A 24870-nucleotide genomic window follows, 5' to 3' on the forward strand; every position below is an offset into this window, starting at 1 on the left:
TCAACTGAGGGATTGGTACTCGGCTTCCTTTTTTAGAGTCTCCATAAACAGGATGCGCGTGGGTTTCTGCTGGAACCTTACTATGACGTGTCTGTGCCATGGTAGGAAGGTACTGTGATCATGTTTTAGGTACCTACTAGGTAGGGTTTTTGCAGGAAGAGAAAAGAGGGAAAGGGACATTATTTAAGTTTCATATAAATGATGGTAAACAGCAGTCACTTTCATAGAATTAGTGTAGAAATAAAATCCTGGGATAAAGTGCCGAAGCGGATTATATTGAAACCTATTTATTACGATGGTATGATTTCATGCTATTTTACTAACAAGACTAATTGCTACCATGCCATTCTGAGATTAAGTTCATTTGAGATCTAGTTATTTTGCTATTAGGGCATTTTAAGATCTATACCTTCTACGAGGTGGTCTTTTTGCGAACAAGTAATTTTGATAGTAAGCCGTTCTGATATTCAGACTTCATTCTTTGTGGTCGTTTTACTAGAAAAAAAACTCTTATAAATACAAAAACAAAAAAGACAAAAAACAAAAACTTAATTTCTGGCCGGGATTCGAAACCCTGACACCTACGATCTATCTGCGTACATTAGACCGACCTCGTACGACTGAGCTAAGCGGAATCGATGTGCGTGCGGCGAAATTAACGACCGTATTTTACGTTTACTAACGCGAAAGAAAAACTCATGAAAACTCGAAAATACGCGTTTTCCGGGATCTAAGGCTACGCTAGATCGATTTTTCACCCCCGAAAACCCCCACATAACAAATTTCAGCGAAATCGTTAGAGCGGTTTCCGAGATCGTCGGTATATATAAATAAATATACAAGAATTGCTCGTTTAAAAGTATAAGATTTATTCATGTCCAATTTGGGCACACATCCTTATAATGATTTATATTATATACCCTATTTTGAATCTAAAATAAATGCATTTACAAAATGCAGAAAAAATGTACTAAGTATATTATTTGTCAAGTAAGTTTATTGAGGCGGAATATATAATATCATAGGTATCTATTTTACTATTTTAAAAGTATTATAAATAGGTCTAAGGAATTATAAACTGAAATAGATACCATAGTGTTACTACTTAAAAAAACAAATCAAAAAATATTTCATAAAATAATTTGATTTGTTCCCTACATCGATAGGTCTAAGGAAGTTTCTCAAAAACTTAAAGCTGAGTTTAGACGAGCAAGTTATTGCTGCAAGTTTTGAGACAGAAGTATATGCAAGAAAGAGATGCAGATATGTGCCACTCACTCTTACCTATAGTTACGTCTCAAAACTTGCAGCAATAACTTGCTGGTCTAAACTCAGCTTAAGGAAAAAATATATAATAAAACAGCATGTTCCAATAAAAGATATTTTTATTACTTAAATGACGATGTATATGAATACAATATCTCTGGAAGCAACTGACGGGATTTGAACACTAACGACACTCCTTACCAATAGGTGCTACATCCTAAAATATAGGAATTTGATTATCTTATACTAGTTACCATATACATAATAAAACGATAAAATCAATAAAAAAGCTTTATTAACTAAAATTTCATTTTTACCGTATTAAAACGGCTAAGAATAACAGTTAAATTTTGTCCTCAAGCAAAAGGTACCTACATACATTGTCACTTGCCTAAACATGAGCACGTTCTAACAAGTACTTTGTATAGAGATGAAAATTTCGTCCTTATCCTAAGCGATAATGAGGTACCTTTTGATTAAGAACGTCACAATATATGTCAAGTTTAACTTTTTACTAACATAATTAAAGATTATAGTCTTATTTCATAAAATCAAATCAGTCTCACATCGACAACCATATTCCAATTTTACGATAAAAAATATATAACTTTAAAACTGGAACCTGGATGTTGATGTTGTCATATATAAAATCGCCAGTTTTTAAAACGGGCCATATAAAATCATCGTTGTACAATGAAATAATATATGCAACATAAACAAATATCGAACGATACAATTAAAACACTTACACTAAGATTTTAGAGAAACATTTTTAATAGACGAAAGTAATGTCAGGATATTAGACATTTCAAATAACTCTTTGATGACTTAAATATACAAAATATTAAAAGCGGCCTTATTCATATAAAATCTTTAGTCAATAACACTTTTACATGAACATTGTTTGCTGGATGTATCAAATAGACAAAAATCTGAGACCTTCTATAAATAAGACCTTTTCTGTGTCACTATGTTATTGATTCTACTTTTAAAATAGTAAATTTGAACAACATTGATTATATACTCTGGCAAACTTTACCAGTAGAAAAATACTCAACCATTTGCGCTTTTTTTTTTTTTAATTTTTTGCACTTTTCTACTGGGGAAGTCATGTAAATTTTTAGTAGGTAATAATGGACCGTCTTATTTCTACATTATATTCGCCATTGAAAATACTTTAACATGATGATGTAATAAATAGATCTACTGTTCTATTCTCCATATGTATAAAACAGTATCCACACATTCAACATAACATGCAATTATTTGTATAATAGATGGAACGTTCTGTCCCCGTCACAAATGCATTATATAACACGCTCACATAAAAATAACGTTTTCCATAGTAGAAAAAATAATTATCAATATGGCAACCCTAACTTTTTTAAATCTACTCACTCACACAACACGATGACTGACTTACGTACATACTATGAGGTCAAAATATTCAACACATTTAAATATCTATACTCGATCACAATATTAAAATAATCATTGAAACATCACAATAATATTTCTGCAAAAACTACAACAGCTATAACTGTAAAAATATTATTTGTCAAGGTGTGACTCTGGTCTTTGACAAAGCGTGTACAGACAGATGTAGTGCCAAAAGATTTTCCTACGTATTTTTACGGAAAGGTACGAACGTGTCATGCTATTTCAGTCAGTCACAGTGCAAGACGTACTGACACTGTCTGAACTAGCAGGACAAATACGAACGTTTCCGGAAAAATACGAAGGCAAAGTTTTTCGCACTACATTTGTACCTAATTATTTAAAAATACAACAATGATATTAACCTACATGTTTATGGATAGTTTATGTATTAAATATGCACACGAAGATAGTACCAAATAATATGCATACACGACCTTATAGCACATATATTAAGGTAGCGAATGTGTGCCAATAACTACATCATTAAGTTCCTATATCTAGAATGTTCTACTCATAAGAGTTCGCATGAAAAATGACAGTTTATTTGTACAAAAACTGTGCGCAAAGGTAAACCGGTACCCAAATAATAAAGAAAAATACAGCCAGTCAGATTCTCAAAAACAGCGTTAGTTGGTAGATATAATGTTGATAAAATTGCCTTGGGAAATTTGCCAGAATCACTTAATTTTAATCAAAGACCAGTATCATACCACAAAGATACAAAAATACTACCGCGAAAACCGAAGTTGACAAATTGCGAGAATCTTTTTCTGTCACTCTAACTAGAAAGTTACCCGTAACTTGCAAACTTTAGTGTTTTGTAGTAGACACTACACGGCTCCACACGCTTAGATTTGCAACAAACACCAAATGCCGAACACCAACCAACAGAAAACCGCATTCCCAGTCCAAGCTCAACATGTCCGTTTCCAGTTGCCGAATACCCTTTGGTTTGTGCAACGCACCAACATCGAATCCGAACAGTCAGTCAAACACCTATTCTCACGCTGGTGTTTGTTCGTAGTTTGCAATTGTTTTGCCAAGAGTGTGGAGCTGGCATCCGTTTTCACAAGTGACAGTTTGTTTATGGCACGGGTTCCTCGTCTGTCCCTTCTTCAGAGTCATACACCGGCGCTCCGTTCTTCATTTGAATCACAGACTTCTTCCGGTGTCTATGCTCTTTCAGATCTTGTTCGATGTTTCTGGAATAAAAAAAAACTTTTAGCCACAGAGAAAGTATAGCATAACCACCCTTACCGTGGTATTGCGTTGAGGGCTCTGCAAACAGTGGTTCAGAGTGGAACAATTTGACTTAACAAGTTGTTAGTAGCACCTCTCTCTCTAAAGGGGTTTAGAATGAACTTGCCGGGCAAAACCTCGTACTCCTATAGGCTACTTGCCTCCTAGTCAAATCAGCTTCTTTTTAAGAACTGTCAAAACGATTTTGAACGACTTGCTAGTATGGAATTAATATGAAATCGAATTGAGTGACGTCACGGTCAACTCAGTTACTTTATATAATTCTATCTGATTTATAAAATATAAATTGGAGTTAAAAATAACTTCTGTCCATGTTTTCCTCATAATTTTCTGATGCTTTATTTCGTGCATGGTATAAAATATTTTATTTAAGAACAGTCAAGTTCCCTATTCGATAGTGGTCAACGGCTAAGTATGAGGAACCCTTATAGTCGTCAGCTGTCTCCCCAGTGGCGGCCAATTGCAGCCATCAAAAGCCGCAAAAACAAAAGCAATCAATTCAGTTATCGTAATTCTAAAATGCCCACCTTGCGCTGATGAGTGGGTGCAACGCGCTCTTGAGACTGGTGAACAAATACGGGTGCAGTCTCTCGTGTAGTGATAGTACGTCTCTGGCGCAGTCCAGTGGTTCGGAGATGGAGCACCGCACTTGTACTGACTCTGTTGAACGCTCACGTTCTTGCCTGCAATTAAAATGTTAGGAGGTTTAGTAAGTTAGGTATATAAATAAATACATATCTACAGTAGCGTTCGCGTTCTGCGAATTCTTAGATATTTTTCTACCAATCATAGATAGTGAGACCAAATTTTCACAAGCAAGCTTTGAAGCGGGCTTCATGTAGTAAATTAAATGAATCCAGTCGAATCGGCGCAATAAAATCGCCCACTTAAACTACTCATTTGAAAACAAATATGCTTATAGCAAAGCGCGCGGCTCCGTGAGATTCACATAGGAAATGTTATAAAGTAGCACCACAGAATGCAGAACAAAAAGTGACCCTTCACTGTGCGCGTCCAGCACGTCGGTCAGCGCCAAACCCACGCAGAAATCCGTTAGCATACGCGCGAGGCTGAACGCGTCAGCGAAATAATTGTAAGCAGAGATTACTCGAAAGAAAATATAGTTGATAGAAACTAGTCCTTCATTGTCCTCGTTCTGTGCTTCCAGTGCCACTTCTGCGTGGAAGTCCGGCAGCATGCGCGCGGCTGCATCCGCGGACGGGTTATACAGAGAGTGCTAGCAAACAACAGATAAGAGATACCTAACCGTGTGGTGACGGATTGAGAATTTCACCGCCCCTTTTCGTCCTGCGAGTGTCTTAAAAGTCGACTGTGAGATATGAATTAAATTGTGGCGCAGGAGAGGCTGGCAACCTGTCACTGCAATGTCACAATTTCGTTTTCTTTCAATCCCCTAAGAGTGGCACTGAAACTTGAGTGGTTTCATGTTTGCCTATCCCTTTATGGGATACAGGTGTGATTGTATGTATGTATGTATGTATGTACTAACCCTTCGTTATCTACGTCCTGGGCCTCCAGAGCCACTTCTGCGCGGAAGTCCGGCAGCATGCGCGCGCGGCTGAACGCGTCCAGGGCGCGCTCGCGCACGTAGATCAGCGGTCGGATTATGCGCAGGGAGTACTCCCTGGAAGAGAAAGATTGTGTTAAGTAAATAAAAATGTCATAAAAATCTAGGCACTAATAAAGGCAGCAAATTTGAAAAAAAATCCAAATCTATGGTGGAATCATCAACAAGCCATATTTAAAAATTGATTAAAAATGTTTAATTTTCATTGAAAATTTGAATTCCGCGCCATTCTTTAGTGCCAACATTTATGAAAATATATCTGGCATAAGGTGTTTTAATTTTTTTGTGTTTTGTGAAATACAGTTATATAAGTACGATATTTTACAGTGTGCAAGGATTTTGGAAGAGGGATGAGATCTATAGATGAGCTTACCTTACTTTATAGTGTGGTTTGACAGCTCCGAACATATCGCAGTGGCAGAGGCTGAGAACTACGTCATCGTCCATTTCCAGTGAGCCACTACAGGCAGCGTGTAATGGATATAATAGCAGCGTGTATAATATGATAGATAAATACATATTATAGATTTATAACACAAATTAACTAAGACACGCTGTAAGTACAATATAAGATAAGATAAGATAATCGTTTATTGCGAACCATGCGCATTGTAATATACCTACCTACTTGAAAATAAATAATTCATTTTCATTTTTTCTTTTTTTTTCATGGTTACAAAGTTATTTACATATAAGTACATAGGATCACATTGTAGCTACTGGTGGGAACCTAACATTGGCTGTTTGTTACTTAAGCTATATCATTATTCTGACTTGTAAGCTGTTGGTTCTCCAAATAATGAATAAATAAATAATATGTAGGTATATAAAAGGATTTGAACCTGGAACAACGGCTACATCTTACGCTACCTACCATAATGCTTCGTAATCTAGCCTCAATAATGAAAGGGTGTCACTAAGCTTACCTGACTCTATAATGCGCCTTGACCTTCCCCAGTGACCCGTCATGACGATAAACGCCCTGACGGCGTAGTCTAGATGTTGTGCTACAGCCGCGACGCCATATCAATGAGCGACCTATACACTGCCTACCAATCTAGCCTCAATAGTGAAAGAATGTCATTAGACTTACCTGACTCTATAATGCGCCTTGACAGTCCCCAGTGAGCCGCCATGGAACGCGCTAGCGATAAACGCTCTCGCGGCATGGTCTAGATGTTGCGCCACCGCCGCGACGCCGTAACCGTGAGCGGCGGCCGCGGCGTACGCGCGCCGGCGGACCGCGTGCGACGCCCAGCGATGGAGCTCTGCGCGGTTGCTGTTGCGTCCTGAAAATTTAGATAGAATAATTTATTTCTTATTTTTGTCACCCTAGTTCACAATCGTACTAATTACGCGGAAAAATCGTTGTAATAAAGAGCTTATGTTTATGCACTAAGACACTAATTATAAGCATTTCTTCCCGCGTACCTAATTAGTACGATGCTGTGAACTAGGGTGATGTTTATTTTTTATTTTTTTAGAACAGAAACAGCCATAATATACATCATACAAATGATTTTATAAATAATTCAACTCAAATCGTTACTAAATATAATTTCGTTTTTTGAATACTAATACAAGTACCTAAGTAGGTAAAGCCATTTCTCTGGCTAGCTGGACACTTTACACAAGGCTAGGAAGCCGCCCTAAACATGAATAGTAAGAAATAGTACATTACATCAGAGGCCGGGAAAATGAGGATTTCCGGCCAAGTGGGTATATACCGGATAGGGATACGAGGCCGGGAATCCGTTTTCACGCCGAGGCATGTATAGTGCTTTTCTCAAACATACAATGAAATAAATAAAAAATGCTCTAAAGGACAATATTTTATAAAAAAAAAGTTACTTTGCAGGCCTAGGCCTAAAAAATAATATGAAATCCCTTTACAGTCCTCTCGAGTTGTTGCGCCCAAAAAGCGATACTTCCCAGCCCATTTTAAGGAACGTAATGACAATATTTGATTGCATGTTTGAGAAAATGCACTTTATAGTACCTATAGGTTCTTAGAAAAAATCCGTAAACCATTGGAAACTTGCTGCGATAGGAGATGACGGTGTTTTTATTCCCGCCTTGAACACTGAAGGCCTTGACCATGATGACTTTGCTAAGTACGTACCCATATGATTTCTTTTGTTGTTTTTACTATACTTTTTGTTGACCTCGTATAATATATGAACTTACTCTGTGAGTCTTCGTCATCCAGTTTGTCCTGGTAAATGAGCTTGACCCCCAGGGTCCGGCAGTACGCCATGAGATGTAGCGGGTCCACATCCGAGTTGGCCTCGTGTACGAATAGTGCTCCTGAAATTATAATATAACTTTTTAGACTAGATTAAAATAGGACGAAGATAATAGTATCGAAACTTATATTACGAGTATAATTGATAAAACTTCATCATCATTAACATCATCATATCAGGCATATATATACCGCTCACTGCTGAGCATAGACCTTCATTCTAATACTCCTGTCCTATCAGAATGTCCTGAACCAATGTCATCCAGAAGTGACTCGGAAGTTTCCAGATTTTTTTTTTTATTATTATAAATGGGCTTACTCTTGACCACAGACTAGCCAAAGGCAAAGACGTGGCCTACGATGGAGTGAGCTCGCCCAGAAGATGCCTGTTCACTCTTGATTTGAAGGTTGCCGGGTTATATGAGCTCGGAAATATAGCCGCCGGCAAGGAATTCCACTCCTTGGCAGTGCGCATAAGAAAAGAAGAAGCAAAGCGCTTCGTGCGGATTCGTGGAATATCCACCAAGTAAGGATGGAGACCGGCCGTGCGTCTAAGAGTCCGATGGTAGAATGGGGACGGTGGAATAAGCTCGTGTAGCTCTTCGGGGAGTGCCCCGAAGTGCAACCTGTAAAACACCGACAGACTAGCTAGATCTTTTTAAAACTTCTGGATGTCATCCGCCCAGCGAGGCAACGAACGCCAGGCACTCATTTCCTAGTAGTTCAGTCACACCTAGGACAGTGGTGATATTGGCGATCCTACGGACACAGTCTAAGCTTGTGTAAGTAGGTAAACGCGTAGCATGCATGTGCGAATGAGATAAGACAACAATCTATGTGACGTTGTGTTGTCTGACGAATTTTCCATACTTTTTTTAAATAGAAGTTTCCTAAGACTTCGCATCTTTGACAGCCTCCGGTGACTGTGAGGTTACCGAGAGCGGATGGGCGGCACTTTAGCGGGAGGCAGAGAATGTTCTGACTGTACGATAGTACTCTTTATAAATTAATAAATGAATATTGTAGGACATTCTTACACAGATTGACTAAGACCCACGGTAAGCTCAAGAAGGCTTATGTTGTGGGTACTCAGACAACGATATATACATAATATATAAATACTTATATACATAGAAAACATCCATGACTCAGGAACAAATATCTGTGCTCAACACACAAATAAATGCCCTTACCGGGATTCGAACCCGGGACCGCGGCGTAGCAGGCAGGGTCACTACCGACTGCGCCAGACCGGTTGTCTGTATTATACTGTGGTTAAGTAGAGGAAGTTCTTACCGATGCTAAAGTGCGTGCCCTTGGCCCTGGCGTAGAACTGGTACTGATGCATGGTGTGGAGCAGCGCGATGGAGTCCCGGCCTCCGGACAGGCACACCAGCACCTTGTCGCCGGCCCGGATCATGTTGTACTCTTGAATAGCCTGGAATTATAGAAGTTTATGGTGACATGGTGGCAGTTAACGCTACATAATAAGTAAATAATGTTCTATTTTTTGGTCGTTTTATTCCATTCCTGGTCTTGTTCTTAGCCACCCTTCTTACTTATTTAAGTCAAAGACATCGATAAATGAGGAGTGTCTTTTCAAAAGGACTTATTTCTATAAGTCAACAGAGGTTATTTTTATCTATGTCTTCCTAGAGAATTAAACCTTGTTGACTTATAGAAATAATTAAGTACTTTTGAAAAGACACTCCTCAAATACTTTAAATCAGTAGGAAGTAGGTATAATCCACTGAAATGCTCTCAATTATTTGGAATTATGAGTCATTATAACTTGTAGTCAAATTGATCACTGCTGAAGAGTACTTTTTCAATCCTTTTCTATTTCTCACGTCATTTACCTACGGGTTGTCAAACATCCTGCAACAGGCTTATTCTCATTTTGCGTAAGTCAAGAAACATTCTTCTACGGTCTCTTCTAAACGAGTAATCTCATACTGTTGAGAATCTCATCTCAACAGTAGGTTTTCATAGATCCTTAGGTAGACAATGACACTCACTCTCAGCATCTTTCTAAGTCAAGAAGTATTATTCGCCTATCCCTTAGGGCTCCCCCACATCTCACGTCTCGCGTACCAACTGTATGGAAAAAGACGCCGCGACAACGTTGTGCCGACGCGGCGTCAGGCTTTCGCATACTGTTGGCCCGACGCTACGCTCGCGAGTCGCTAGATGCGGGATGGGGGAGCCCTTATGAGTAAGAGTCTCACCTCAACCGTAGGTTTCCACACATCTTTCGGCGGGCAGTGCCACTTCCCCTCGTCGTCCAAAGTGAAGTCTGGCAACGATGTGTCGGAGCACGCGCTACTGTCGTCCTGTTCTGTCTCCTCCCAGCAACACTCCGGTTTGAACGAGCTGCTGTCAAATAAAATAGGATACTTAGCCTTTATCGGGCAAGGCTCGAAAAAACCGACAAATTCTCTACAAGATAAAAAAGGTTGCTGCTATAGTTATAGGCTATTTATTGAGACTATTGGTCTTAAAGGGTCAAAAACAGATGAATTTGTAACTAGGTATCTAACCTACATGCCTAAAGCAGAAAAGCGGTGCATATATACCAGCAAATATTGCATATTTGAAACTGTTTGACATATTGACCCAGGGTCCATTAAACGGAAACTTAAGAAAAAGTATGGGAGTGTGATCGAGCTATATGCTTATACGATTTTCAAGTTTCCTGGTTTAACATTGCTATTAAGAAAGCATGTTACCGCACGAAAAATATCTAACAGCAACGAATCAAAACAACATAGATCTACAAAGCGATGTTATTGCTACAAAAATATGGGTGAACTCGCGGAACGCTCTAGGAGGCTACAAAGCAAAACTCGTCAGCCGTGTCCACACACAGCGAGGCACTTCGCGAAGCAAGGTGCTGGGTAAATGATCAATGTTGACGTGCCTGACGAGGCAGGTTGCTTGGCCGAGTAAAACGCACACCTACATAAAGCGTTTGCCGCGCGAGGAAATTGCTTGGTGAGTTTGCGAGGTGTCTCGCTCTGTGTGGACCCGGCTTAAAACTAAAATAATTTTAACGGATTGGATGTCGAGCTCAGGCAATGTTAGTTACAATAGGCGAGACGAATAAAAAAACTAATTAGTCCGTCAGTTATTATCAAAGAATTATAGACACGTATTTTTTCTTTTTTCTCGTAAACGAACGTGCGTTGAAGTTTCGCGTGACGTCACCCCTAGGTACAATTTTTACTTAGAAGTGACGTCACAAGCCCCCACTCCGGAACTTTGATGCTCTATATCTTTGTATTTTTTCATTAATTAGAAAAAGCGAAAAATATGTGTTCATTCTTTTTGGACGATCTAACTGACGGACTAAACAGAATGCCATTTTTTATGTAGTCGTCATCACTATTCCCTCACCCTTTGTCAAAGAGCTCGTCCCGCGAGTCCCTCTGGTCGGTGCCGTAGCCACTTGAGCCGCTCGAACGCGAGCTGTTCTCTGAACCGCTCGACGCGTTCGACGATCGGCTCGACCGTTTGTCCTTACATCTGCAACGGGGAATGTACCATGATACCATCTATGAAGGTGCTTGCAGAAGTAATGGACCTTGTCACAAAATTACTAACTCCGTTTCACTGACTCAGAAAGTCAATATTAGCACAATTTCTTTTTCTTTCAATCATTTCCTTAATGGCAAGAGTGGCACTGAAACTTGAGTAGTTTCATATGTTCCGCTTATCCCTTTATGGGATACAGGCGTGATTGTATGTATGCATACAATTGGTATGCAAGGCGGTCTACTTTTCTCTGCAGCTGACTACCTATGTAAAAAGTCACTATTTAGGCATACGAGTATGAGTAAGTACAGTCGGCCAAGAAAGTGGTCTTTCTACCAGTTTTTACAAAAGTTTCTGTGAGCTCTAACGATCGCTAAGGTTGACTTGACACATGGCATGACGTAAACATCATATAGACAGAGCGATTGTCACTGACATAATATTATTGCAAGCGGAAATCGACCTCGTCTCATGACGTTTAAACGAACCTCACCACCCGTAGGGTGGTAAACCACATTTTTGGTCGACTGTACCTAACATTGAAAAATAAAATTGGTAGAATAGGAGTTATTACGCAAAACACTGAGCAGATTTATCTATGGTCTAGTGTGATTGATGCTGCACCCTGGCGGCAAAACATTGCAATATTTCATATTAAAAATGTCCTTATTTTTTGAAATCGGTAAAAATGGAATTGGTCGCTTTCTGATCTGTTCGCACAGGGCTTCGGGAAAATCGACAATGTAGTAAAATTGAACTGAAAGCTTATAAGTAAAGATTCCTATATTCCTATATTCCTAAATATTGGTATCAACGATGATTGATTGAAATCCATACTAATATTATAAATGGGAAGGTGTGTGTGTGTCTGTTTGTTTGTCCGTCTTTCACGGCAAAACGGAGCGACGAATTGACCTGATGTTTTAAGTGGAGATAGTTGAAGGGATGGAGAGTGACATAGGCTACTATTTGTCTCTTTCTAACGCGAGCGAAGCCGCGGGCAAAAGCTAGTATATTATAAGTAGGTTAGGTAGGTATTTACGATAGACACTAGGTTCCTTTAATTCACACACGTTCATCCTAAAATGCGTAGTAGTCACGCTTTATCGACAATCGTTTGTAATTTAACTATGTAGAATCAATTTCGAATGAACATAAAAAAAAGTTGAGTCAATTTCGTCCGGTATTTTGTAATTGAATAATATAGTTACCTATCCAACAAAAAATCCCACAAAACATATGATTTGTTCTTAGGGCAGTCTACAAATAAGACTATATGTCATACAGCGTTAAGAACGTGCTACTTTTAATCCAGAAGTTGCGGGTTCGAACGTCGGCTCGTACGAATGAGTTCTTCTGAGCTCATATGTACCTATGCTATTAGCTAGTAGCTTTTCGGTGAAGCAAAATATTCCAATTCCAATAGGACCTAGTTTGCCCTCTATGTTGGAAGGTAAAATGGTCTACGTCAAATCGTGGGATTAATTGCCCGGCGCTCATGAGCTATATCAAAATTTCAGAACAAAGCAAGGAGAAAGAGCAGACTTCAAATTTAAATTGGTCAACCATTCAATTAATTCAATAGATCAGACTATTATCGCCTTTCTCGAAAGACTGGCGAAGGTCGAGCGGCTTGGCGCCAGCGTTAGCGTTGGCAACTTGGCACTGCCGTTTGGCACCGCTGCCCGATTAGAAATAGTTGGGATTGCCAAGATATGCATACGGTTATGATAGTGCATGCGATGAACTGATTGCGAGCTCTTTTGTTATTGACACAAAGTAAACTCATATCGATTTTAGTACTTATTCGATTTTAATTTAGATCCTTTTGGACCTGTTTAAGTACAGTAGAACCCGGTTAAAACGATCACGTTTAATACGATTTCCCGCATTATACGCCATTTTACACCGGTCCCTACAATTTGAGACTTGTTTTCAGACATTTTTTCACGGTTAATACGACTCGCGTCCCCGCTTAATACACCATCTAAAACCACTCACCTTGCATTACTTTACAACTTTATTTATGCGGGTGCCAATAATCGGAACTAACTGTACTGGCCCCGTAGCCGAATGGCATTTCTCCGACGCCAAACGAAAGCGATACGCCGCTGGCTCTGTCGCGCCAATACGCAAGCGCGATAGAGATCTACTAGCGCTTCGTTTCGTGAGCGTTTCGTGAGCGATTGTGCCATTCGGCTAGCCACCCTGTACTGGCGACACCGCCACCCGTAAAGATTAATTTGTAATTTGTCGTCCTAACTCAGCGGTTAGTGCGATAGTTCGTACCTACCTACATACACTTCGCTCATTATCACTGCTGCGGTGTTGAGTGTCGGTGTTGAGTCTCTGAATTCTTTGTCCCATCTTTGGTTCAGTGATGTCAAAAATAAGAAGAAAAATATTAATGCTCCAAGAAAAAGTAACCATATTAAAAGTTTACGATGAAAAATCACAATTTTTTCTCGTTTAATACGATTTCCCGTATAATACGCTTTTTTGGCTGGGTCCCCTCAGAATCGTTTTAAGCGGGTTCTACTGTATATTAACACAGTTGTATGTATTTAAAAATAATAAAGTACGTATTATACTAACTTCAAAATTCTTGTCCAAATATACTGATCTGAACCAAGACCGGATCCAACTTTGATCACGTGGTCAAACTCTAGTTTATTTGTGTTAATACATTTTATAGATAATCATTAATACCTACCTATTATCTCGAGTAATAAATAGTACAGTGGTTGGAAAGAAGAAAAGATATAAAGAAATGTACTAAAACAAAAGATCAGCAATCTACAACATTAAAAAGTTAAAATGTCAATGGGTACTTGGGTAGGTCACACAGTAACGCCGTGGCTTGCGTGGGCGACGGTCGCGCGATGGTCGCGCGACGGTGATGCGACGCATACGAAATCAAACCTTATCGATATGGAAGTATGAGACGCGACGGCGATGGTCGCGCGACCGTCGCCCACGCAAGACACTGCGTAAGAGGAAAAAAAAGTGGTCTAAAACGATAATGTACTGGTTCATCACTAGAGACAAAAAAAAATCAGTCGAATTGAGAACCTCCTCCTTTTTTTGAAGTCGGTTAAAAAGAGGAAACGTGGCAGGGCAAGAAGAAGATGGGAAGATGAGATGAAGAGTGCAGCAGGAAGTTCCTGAACTACAATAACAAAGGACAGGGACAAATGGAAAGAGTTAGGGGAGGCCTTTGCCTACAAAAGGCATACAGACAAAAATTAGAAAATATATACATGTAGGTTAACAACAAAATGAAATGTGTCAAAATGTCTGAAATAAAGGCTACTTTATATATTTTATATTTATTTATTAGTGGTTGGAATGAATCATCTCGACCTTTAAGTCACCTAATACCTGTGTTATAATATCTAATCGGACGAACTTAATTTCTCTTGCTCATTTCCTTAATTATAAGAACATGAAAAACGCGTAACGGAACGAAAGAATAAAAGACAAATTATTAAAGATAATTTGTCTGTTGTCTAGCGTAATACACTGTGAAATGAAGCATACCAGACCGCCGGACGGATTGCCAACAAACCTAGGAGCTAATTTGCTTTCAAATTGACACGAGCTACGACTATTGCCAAGTCTTAGAACGAGAGTATTAACCTTTCCATGACGCTGATTTCCTCAATGGATAACAATTAAATACCTAAATCGGGATACACAATTGCGTCTTCAAGAAAATACAATGTCAAGGCTGATTGAGATTTTCGTTAGATGCAATGTTTGTACGGAAATATGAATCTACTACATATATAATTATCAAGTGACACTGTGTCAACTAGAGACAGTATAAGGGCCAGTAGCACTAACCACATTTAGCTGACTGATCAACACTGAGTAGCTAACAGTAACGGCTGGTCCATACAAACCGATTCCCACCGGCTTGCCTAAAATTGATTATTAGTAAAGTAGCTAATGTTTGTTACGGTAGGTTTCTTTTTGATCAGTGTTGCCTAGCAGAAATTTTCACCAGCCGCCATTGGTAGCTAATGAGCTAACCGAGAAAATTCCCATAGGTACCATAAAAGTTTGCAAAGGCGTTCCGATCCGCGCGCGTGACTAAGGGTCGGTTGCACCAAATCGTCTGTCACCGTTAAAGCGTTTGTTAAATTTTATTGTACCTATGGGAAGTTCCATAGACGTCTGCTGCGTGACGATGATGTATCTGTCAAATGTGGTTGATGCAACTGGTCCTAAAACGAGCTTTAGTGACAAACGGATGCTTAAATGCAACCGCGCGTAAGTATTACAAATCAAACTGACCTGTCTTTATTCTCCTGGTCGTCAGGTATGTCAAAGACCACTCTTCCCTCGGTGACCACCTCGCTGTATCGCTTGGCGGTACGCCCATGGTCCCCGGGACACACTGGCACCCCCTCGATAATGTCTGGCACCTCACTCTTGTCATGTCTTTGGCACATTCTCAGTCTACCTTGCAGCTTCTTGGCTTTATTGGTCATCGTTGGGTCAGAAGACGTTCGCCATTTCACTGTAAAAATTATTTTATGTAGTTGCACAAAGTCGCATAGGTTAATAGTTCTAGGCAAAGACATATGTAACTCGGTATAGACAGATAAAGTCTAAGAAAAAACCATACCTCAAAACCATACAGAAAAAGGTATGGTGGCCTAGATGGCGTTACACCTTTGGGGGACGCTCGGCTAGATGGCTCTAATATTAATATTTGACATTTTAACACATATCAAGCTAAGAATATGGGCCAAATTGTCAAAACGGAGGTTCAAAAGTTTTAAGCTTGTGTCGAGAGATGGCAGTCTATGCACTGTGATTACACATTTTACTTTGAAGTAACTCTCTATAATATTTGATCCTCTTTGGTTCTAGGTCATAAGATATATATAACAATAAAATCTTGTCGTGTAAAAGCACTTCATTCGACCAATAAACTGGAGATAAAAACTGGACAATACCTGTACAAAACTAGATTTCATGAAAACAAATGAATGACACTTGTAATAAAGCCATAACGCAAATGGATGCATGCTTTGATTGATTTATATTACTAGAATCTACTACCGTAAACTCTTGCTAAAATAATAACACTTACCGAACTCTAAATATGAATCGGTCTCAGTGTAACACATGTTGATTCCACTGTCCTGTGAGCTGACTGAAGGGTTTTGGCACCAATGTTTCTTGACGGAGCAATGTCTACAGGTCGTATCTGAGCAAGCATCGTCATCAGAAAGTTTGTTTGAGCTTATCGACTTAGGCATATTTGGGGAGTTCTGTGACGATACCACCTGGATAATAGTTTCTGGCGTTGAAGTCTCACTGGAGTTAAAGGAAATATTGTGCGGGCCCGAAGCTTCGTGCAGTGGTGTACACTGAGCCGATTTTGGCGAAGACGACGATGGCGATCTTTTGTATCGTCTATTTTCTTCTTCTTCAATATCCAACTGAGTCGGCAGAACAGGGCTCGTTGGACACTTTCTCAAACACTGCGATGTCCTTTTCAAATCTAATCCTAACTCCGGCCCAGATCCTATTCTCCTTCTCGCCGATTGTGGAGGTGAACTCTTTCTGGAATTATTTCCAACGTATTCAGGTGATATCATCTCGTCCACCTGATTAACCATTTCTCTGATTTCGCTCTTGACTTCGGAAGCCATTTCCTTCGACATTCCCATGAGATACTCAGCTACATCCATTACTGATACGGAGTTTCTATCACTCTGACTAGAAATTGAATTTATACTAAGATTTGACTGATCAATCGCATCAGAATTTTCCAAAATGTCATCCACCCTGGATATTACTTCGCGGATTTCTGACTTAATCTCAGTACATATCTCTTTTGTCATCTCTTTAACATAGGCCTGGAGATCTTCAGATGTCTGCGATGTCAAAGACGTCGTTGGAGACGAACGTCCGAGCTGACTACAGTCAGAAGTGCTGCTTTGAGTACTAAAAGGGAATACTGGAGGTGAGATCATGGGATCGTCCAACGATTGGAGATCTGTCTGACTCCCGCAGTTGCAGAAACTTGTCTTCTCAGTGACACTGTTCGGACTACTTTCCTTCAACCCGAGGTTCAGTTTTGTTTGTGCACTAAATGCTACAGCGGGACTATCTGATCCCAAACTGTAACATCTAGATCGGATCAGTAGAGGCTGCGCTGATTGTGGACACAGACGAAGAGGCGATAGCGATTCTCCGACAGAAAACTTAACTGGATGCGATGTCGGAGTACCTTCTTCCTTCGGTGGCGTTTCTCTTAGACTAGACTCCCTCGAAAAGAATTTTTGTTTCTGCTTCAATCTGAATATCTGACAGTCGTCGATGGCGGAAAGACTGAAGTGACGCGGTGATGAACCTAAGATAGGTGATGAAGTGATATTAGCTCTATTGTGTAGACTCTTTCTGGCGCCAGTGTATCCGGAAGGATCAAATGGCACAATATGCTTGACATTCGCTGACCGCCCCAACAGCAGGTCATGGGCCTCTTTTGGTAACATGAACCAGCGCAGATAGTCGATGCGCGGGTTGAAACTGACTTCCGGCTCAGCTGTCGAACATTTCATTGCTAATTTCCTTGCCCGGTTGAATAGATTTCTGGCAGTTTGCAAGCATTCTGTGTATGTTTGCGGGAATATTCCAGGACCTGAAATAACCGTTAACATGTTTAATGATTTACAAACAATGCGGCTATAAACAGTTCTCCTATAATAGATACAAATTCCCATAGCCATTACGCGTCATTGTGTGCTTACCTGAGACTCTTCTTTCGTCGGCCGTAACTTTTCCGTCATTGAACCTCAATGAATACAGTGATCGTCTGTCTCTTAGTGTGGAGCATGTGTGGTGTTTCCACTGTCCCGTCTGCGGGTTCACCACGTATTGGGGCAATATCTTCCATCCTTCAGTGGCCACCATTTTCAGAGCTTCAAGGACGAACGCGAGTTCGCTGTCGGACATGAAATATTGCAGGGAAACTCTGAAGAAGCCGGGCCTGAGGTGTTCGTTGTGAATGGGCACATCGGGAAGCTTGACGGCGCTGAGTTTCCTCACTCGTGCTATCTCCTTTTGTCTGTAAGGATAAACATGTTTTAATAACTAGATGCGACCTTAATTGCCATCATTTTAATAATGGCCTGTACTCAGTCACGTGCCTATATCTACTAAGTAGATTTCCGTGTTTCAAAAATTGCATAAATAACTTCGTTTGTTATGAGGTGTTAGGTTTAGCAAAATATTTTCGGAACCTAAATCCCAGTTGAAAACAACGCGAACCATAACCACGGTTAAATCAATATTGATTTTGCGATGTTTGCCAACGCATAATACTTGTATGAGCATTTCCATATTTATTTAAACTTCAATAAAAACGTAGCCAGTCTTACGTGTTTTACAAACTAGCACAGGACTATTCAAACTAGTTGACAGAGAGGCACCAAGCCTTTCGTCAGCTAGGTTGCCACTGTCGCCAGATCCTCGACATTGCCATCGGTACGCAAAAATATTCGACTCACGTTTCCACATGCAGCAGCTTCTCATATTCCTTCAACAGCTGGTCATCAATGCCCAATATATCCGAGCCGTAGTTCAGGTTACTATTCAGTCCTCCCCTGGCCTGTATGCCGAAGACGTCATTCAGCACTGCGCAGATGAAGTTGTGGTGTAAGAAGGTGCCACGAGGATGCTTCACCATTAGGGAGAAGATGGGCAGACGGCGGGCAGATGGAGTTTCGCTGCCGAGGAGTATCAGCTCCGGAATGTTCTTGATGTGTGAGAGGACTTGTCTGAAAGAGAAAAGAAGAATTTGGTAAGAATAAGCTGGAATATTTTAAAGCTAGAATTTTGGTATGCCCCCTAAGAGAAAAATGGCGACATCTGAAAGAGGAATAATAAAATTATAAAAATAGAATAGATTACTTTGGGTTCTTAAAAACTAAAACAAATTACTTAAGTTGATTAATTTCACGATAAATGGACACTCGGGCAGGACAACTATACTGTTTCAGTTGAAAGCAAAAATTTAGTCTGATTTAAACTATGCCCGTTGATTCCAACAACATATGAAAGTAGACCATAAGATCTGAGTTCATGGTAAGGATTTAGTCAGTTCAATATTTACAAATTTGAATATCTGAACTGCCTTCTAAAGTTTTGTGTGGTCTTCATTTATATGCTATAGTGTGGCTTCTCACGTATTCAATACAAAATGGATATGGATATGGCTACGACTTGACAGGAAATTGGCAAGTTTCGTGATGAGAATGGAAAGGAAAACTTATATAATTGAGTATTTTTTATACAGATACCTAGTACACGACTAACATGATAGTTCTATAGACTTGTCAAGCGCGGTAAAGTTGGAGCATTTTTATTTACATTTTTTTTCTGTTATTTGTATAAAAAAACAGAAACATTAAACTACGAGTAAGTAAGTAGGTATTGGTTAGGTCTCATGTGTAAAGTGCGTGGTGAAACTGGTGAAGAAAATACAAGCAACATCAACGCAATTAGGTAATAATTGTCGGAACGACCTTTCGTATTATTACAAGATCTAAGTTATCATAATATACATAATGTAACTAACATTCAACACCCACCCCGAAACGTGGGTTTTCAAAAAAAATTACATGTTTTAGTGCTATAGTCGGTTTCTGTTTCTAATAACCACCAATAACATAGTGGACGGTAGTTGAAATGTAAACAAATAACATTTTCTCAAACATGCAATGAAATATTGTCTTTACGTTCCTTAAAATGGGCTGGGAATAGCTTTTTGGGCGCAACAACTCGAGAGGACTGTAAAGGGATTTCATATTATTTTTTAGGCCTAGGCCTGCAAAGTATTTTTTTTAAATAAAATATTGTCCTTTAGAGCATTTTTTTTTTATTTCATTGTATGTTTGAGAAAAGCACTATACATGCCTCGGCGTGAAAACGGATTCCCGGCCTCGTATCCCTATCCGGCCTCGTATATACCCACTTGGCCGGAAATCCTCATTTTCCCGGCCTCTGATGTAATGTACTATTATTATGCATAATAAATAAAACTGAAGCAAAGTATGTATTTTCCTTATCAACCGCACGCGGTTGCTCAAGAGCCGATACAATGGTTGCACATATCCACTATAATTATTAACGCGTAACAATAGTTACAATGAGGCTGGTATGCGTACTTGTTTACCTCATTCTCATTACCAAACAATTATGTACTTACAATTAATGCACTAGTGACTAGTTCATCAATCGGTTGTTTTTATCGCCTTTGAATACTAATATTAGCACATTTATTTTCTTACCGTTTCATACCATTTTTTCTGATTTTTCAGGAGAAAAGGAAGATGGCGGGCGACACGACTTGGGCGCATTCTGCCCAAAATCACAGTATAATAAAGAGTACTATCGTACAGTATGGCTACTCACGTTTCCCGCTGAAAGTGCCGCCCACCCGCTTCAGTTACCTCACAGTTACCGCCGGTCAAAAACGTGACCAGTCGACCTGCCCTATATCTCACTCATACAAGCATGGTAGGCGTTCACCTACACGAGCTTAGACTGTGTGTGTGCGTAAGAACGCGCCTCTTTCATGTATTTGATCGACATTGTCCGAGGTGTGCTAAAATGGTAGGAAAATTGCCGATGACAGGGTCAAATGGGTAAAACGATCTCCTCGTTTTGATGTCCACCATACTAAAGTATGCCTAGCTACTGATAAAATTTATTTAATAGGTACCTTTAGATTCAGCCTACTTTGAAACCTTGGATCAATTTTTCCAATTTAAATTCAGGCTTATCCGAACTATTAGTAGACTGAAGATTTAGATCTCTGTAATTTGGAGATGTCTGTTCTTGGACACCAGCCAACCAGCGATACTAGCGCTGATTTGAAAACGCTCATGTTCTGCCCTGCATATGACATTCTAATAGGTTGGTATTATCTACTAGTCATAGTAGTTTTTAGAGCATTTTCACATTATCCGATCCGATATCGGATGTAGGAAGGATGTTGACGGACGTTGACAAAGATGACTGACGCCTTTAATCTATATGGTAGGTATAATATAGGTCTAGAAAAATACTATCAAATAGTGTAGTAGGAGATCAAATAATGTGGAAACGCACTTAGTAGTAACTAGCAGGTTTATTTATACTCGAAACCACAATTTAATTCCAAAAAAACTATTAAAAATGGCCATAATTACAACCGACACGTGCCATTGCCAATGTCAATGTTTTTAATTTTAAGTAATGGGAGATACTTATCGAAAAAAAAATTCGCAACGTTTTCTGAGAAATGTATTCTTACGTATAATTAGGTATAATATGATGCATACATTTCCTCACAGTTTACATAGGAGCATATAATTATTTCTTCTATTTGCCCACGACGGCATGGAGAAGGTAATGCGTTTAGGGTGAGAGATTGTGCGTTTATTAAATACAAAGATTTATAGAAACTTGCTAATAAACATAACTCAAAATGCTTCCTTTTCCTGCATTTTTTCATTATCATAAATATAAATAAGCATCTAACCTATACAATAACATGTATTGCAAGTTAGCGGAAGTGTGTTTAAGTGTTACCTGCAATGATGCATTTAATGTATTATTAAAGACTTACACATACTTACATTACACGATTAAAACTAATTATAGTAACCATGCAACATGGCCGTGCAATCTTGATGGTATTTAAACTGTTCAAAGAACTATTGAGAAATGTTCCGGCTGCCACAAATTGGCACGACGGGAACGCATGGAGACCCAGGCCGATATTAGACTTGCGTAAAATAAATATATCAGTGTGATGTGAATAAACTTAACTATTGTAAATCTCGTCTATTTACTTAACATTTGTGACTGATATAGCCTTTTCAAGGAAAACATTACGTTACATGGATTAGGAGTAACCCTTTCACTAAGGTGGAGACTAGCAAAGATTACAGCACGGGAAGCATGGTCGCGCGATAGACGATAAAATAGCAGGCCTTACGAATAGTGCGATAGGGACGGCCTGATATTTTATCGTCTATCGCGCGACCATGCTTCCCGTGTAGGAGTTAATCGATAGAAGCAGCGTCAATCAACTTATTGGTTGCTCTTTGGACAGACTTTAGTCTTAATGTAATCCAAACGGGTCTGGCACTGCAAAAAGAAAAAATCCAGGTAACCTTGTTTGAAAATCATTGCTAGAAAGATAAAAAGTAAAAATATATTTTAGCTTACTTTAATTTTAGGCTACAATAAGTCTGAACGCAGCTTTATAAGAATCGCGCTACAGCTATTAACATTCTCATTGATTATTCTTCCTACATCAGTAACCTTGGCTCCAGCACATCTAAAACTACTGTTACATTTCATGTAACCTTTTATACGCAAACGCTATTTCGTACTGATTGTAGTTTATAGCTATTGAATCGAACGCGAAACTTGTGTATGCGAGGTCAGTGTTTGGAATAAATGACGTGTACCTAAATATTGTAAGCATAATATTCGGAATGATATATTTTTTATGATATATCGCCTGATGGTAAGTGGTTACTGCGTGTTATATGGTTTTTTTGTGCAGTGGATTACAATTTGTTAACGCATTTAGGTTTAGCAAGTGATAAATTACTGTAAAAAAACTGTAGTGCGGCAGCTACTTACTTATTTAGTAATCAACAAAGACCTTGAACTGGCTCATTGACTCTAAGAACATCGTAGTAACATCAACATAAGTATTATTGTGTAGATGTGTCGAAAGGTTTCACTTAATAACAAACTGAACGGCTCTGGAATCATGTGGAGTCGCAGGTCTTCGGTCGAACACTCTTTGATAGTGATCGTGGCCATAGATTATGATTATGACCACGATGATGATGATGCTGGTAACTTCAGGAAGAAAAGAAGCCCATTGGCTATCAGTTTGCCGGACGACCTAGAAGTCAATGGTGACAGTATCGAATAAGTGTGTCCTTTAATAATATTAAGTAAGTACCATCACGTCAGGCTTATCTTATGGTAGAGACCTAGACACTACATTAAAAGACATTTTACTAAAAGCTTCCATTATTTAGTCGTTAGAAATAAATTTATTACTTATTTAAAAACTTTTTTCAAATATACAATCATACACCATAAAAAATATGTAAAAAATATGCAAATACGATCATTAAACTTGCACTATCTTGATTGAATAAATTATTTTTTTTTTTATATAAAAAAACGTGTCTTAGCTTTTCCAAATGCTAAAAAATGGATTAGGTATGGTCACGACGTGAAATATGCCTAATTTAAATTCACAAAAAGCCAGACAAAACCAGTTTCAATATACATAATTCTATTATTCATTAGGTTAGGTTAGTAATGGAAAATTAGGATGGGCGGTCTATAGGCGACAGTCTATGATTTCTATGACGCACTAGTAGGCAGCGTGGGAGTTATTTTGCATCAATAAACGTTAACTTTACATACCTATTAAATTAAGTATTTAAATAGCTTAGTGCTCAGCGGAGGAACTAGATTTAACGAACTGAGTTTATTGGACGAGTGGGTAGGATGAACTTTAGCTAAATAATGTCTATCAAAGTTTAGTTTATTTCATAGGTAAATTACACTATCAATAGTATTAATTATTCTAGTGTAGGTCCCGTTTTCTCACACATATTGATTTGAGAAACACATTTAACACTACAATATTGTCAATGTGTTGTTAAGTGTTACCTACTCTATACTGAAATAAATGTCATATACAAACAAAAAAAAATATCAAGGCGTACAATGCTGCTTGTAGTAGATATGTGATATTTCATTTTACAGTAACATGTTTCTTAAATTATTCTCTCTTTCCATCTATTTTCAAAAAAAAGCATGATCTACCAAAATATTATCACAATGTTTAGGAAACCCCACACTAGTGTAACATGTTGACTATAACACCCGTACTATTTTATCTCATGTTTACGTCATTTCGTTCTATTTCCATAAGACTGGGCGCCAGAAACGTCCACCTTAACATGACCTATTATTTCATAAAACTAGTATGAATATACAGGTCTTCATTTGAGAGCCATGGTCAGTCCAGTTTCCTATATTGCACGATTTACGATGCCACGGTTATAACTGTTACAATTGCCAATGTTTTTAGCAGATATTATATATTATGCACGTTGGATGTACGCCTGTATTAGCTCCTGTAAAATACATTTGCCATACAGTTTCATTTAGAAGGAATCTGTAAACTATTAAGACTACAAAATATACAAATACTGGAACTTTTACATTGTCATTTCTAACTTGATCTAAAACAATCTTTAATTATAATATAATATTTATGTTACAGAATAAGTGGCATACGAGGAAATACCATTATTATGCTTGTTAATTTACGATTTTTAATTAGTTTGCTTGATATTTGTGATTTGACATCATACTTTTTAGACAATTTAATAATTTGACTATATTAGTGTGTACTTAGATTGAAATAAAATCAATCAGCTGTTTTATTAAACGCATTTTTTAAACACCGCGGTAATGGGAGGCG

The 24870-nt window shown here is 38.8% G+C and overlaps 1 protein-coding gene across 3 annotated transcripts in view; it reads right to left on the bottom strand.

Moving 5' to 3' along the window:
* Positions 1 to 1367: 1367 nt before the first annotated feature.
* The window catches only part of LOC125235962, a 154171-nt gene continuing 130668 nt past the window's right edge, over positions 1368 to 24870 (bottom strand). Inside the window, exons 6-17 of one of the 3 annotated variants that reach the window (XM_048142624.1) lie at positions 18863 to 19132; positions 18104 to 18420; positions 16438 to 17994; positions 15633 to 15858; positions 11196 to 11324; positions 10028 to 10175; positions 9096 to 9237; positions 7742 to 7861; positions 6648 to 6843; positions 5477 to 5611; positions 4494 to 4649; positions 1368 to 3908 (exon numbers count right to left, since the gene is read on the bottom strand). In XM_048142624.1, coding sequence (XP_047998581.1) covers positions 3791 to 3908; positions 4494 to 4649; positions 5477 to 5611; positions 6648 to 6843; positions 7742 to 7861; positions 9096 to 9237; positions 10028 to 10175; positions 11196 to 11324; positions 15633 to 15858; positions 16438 to 17994; positions 18104 to 18420; positions 18863 to 19132 — 3514 coding nt within the window. In that variant the 3' untranslated portion in view covers positions 1368 to 3790. The remainder of the gene's footprint in view (positions 3909 to 4493; positions 4650 to 5476; positions 5612 to 6647; positions 6844 to 7741; positions 7862 to 9095; positions 9238 to 10027; positions 10176 to 11195; positions 11325 to 15632; positions 15859 to 16437; positions 17995 to 18103; positions 18421 to 18862; positions 19133 to 24870) is intronic. The other 2 variants (XM_048142627.1, XM_048142626.1) reach the window with 2 other exon arrangements.

The sequence above is a fragment of the Leguminivora glycinivorella genome, chromosome 18, assembly GCF_023078275.1.
Source record: "Leguminivora glycinivorella isolate SPB_JAAS2020 chromosome 18, LegGlyc_1.1, whole genome shotgun sequence".
Classification (NCBI taxonomy): domain Eukaryota; kingdom Metazoa; phylum Arthropoda; class Insecta; order Lepidoptera; family Tortricidae; genus Leguminivora; species Leguminivora glycinivorella.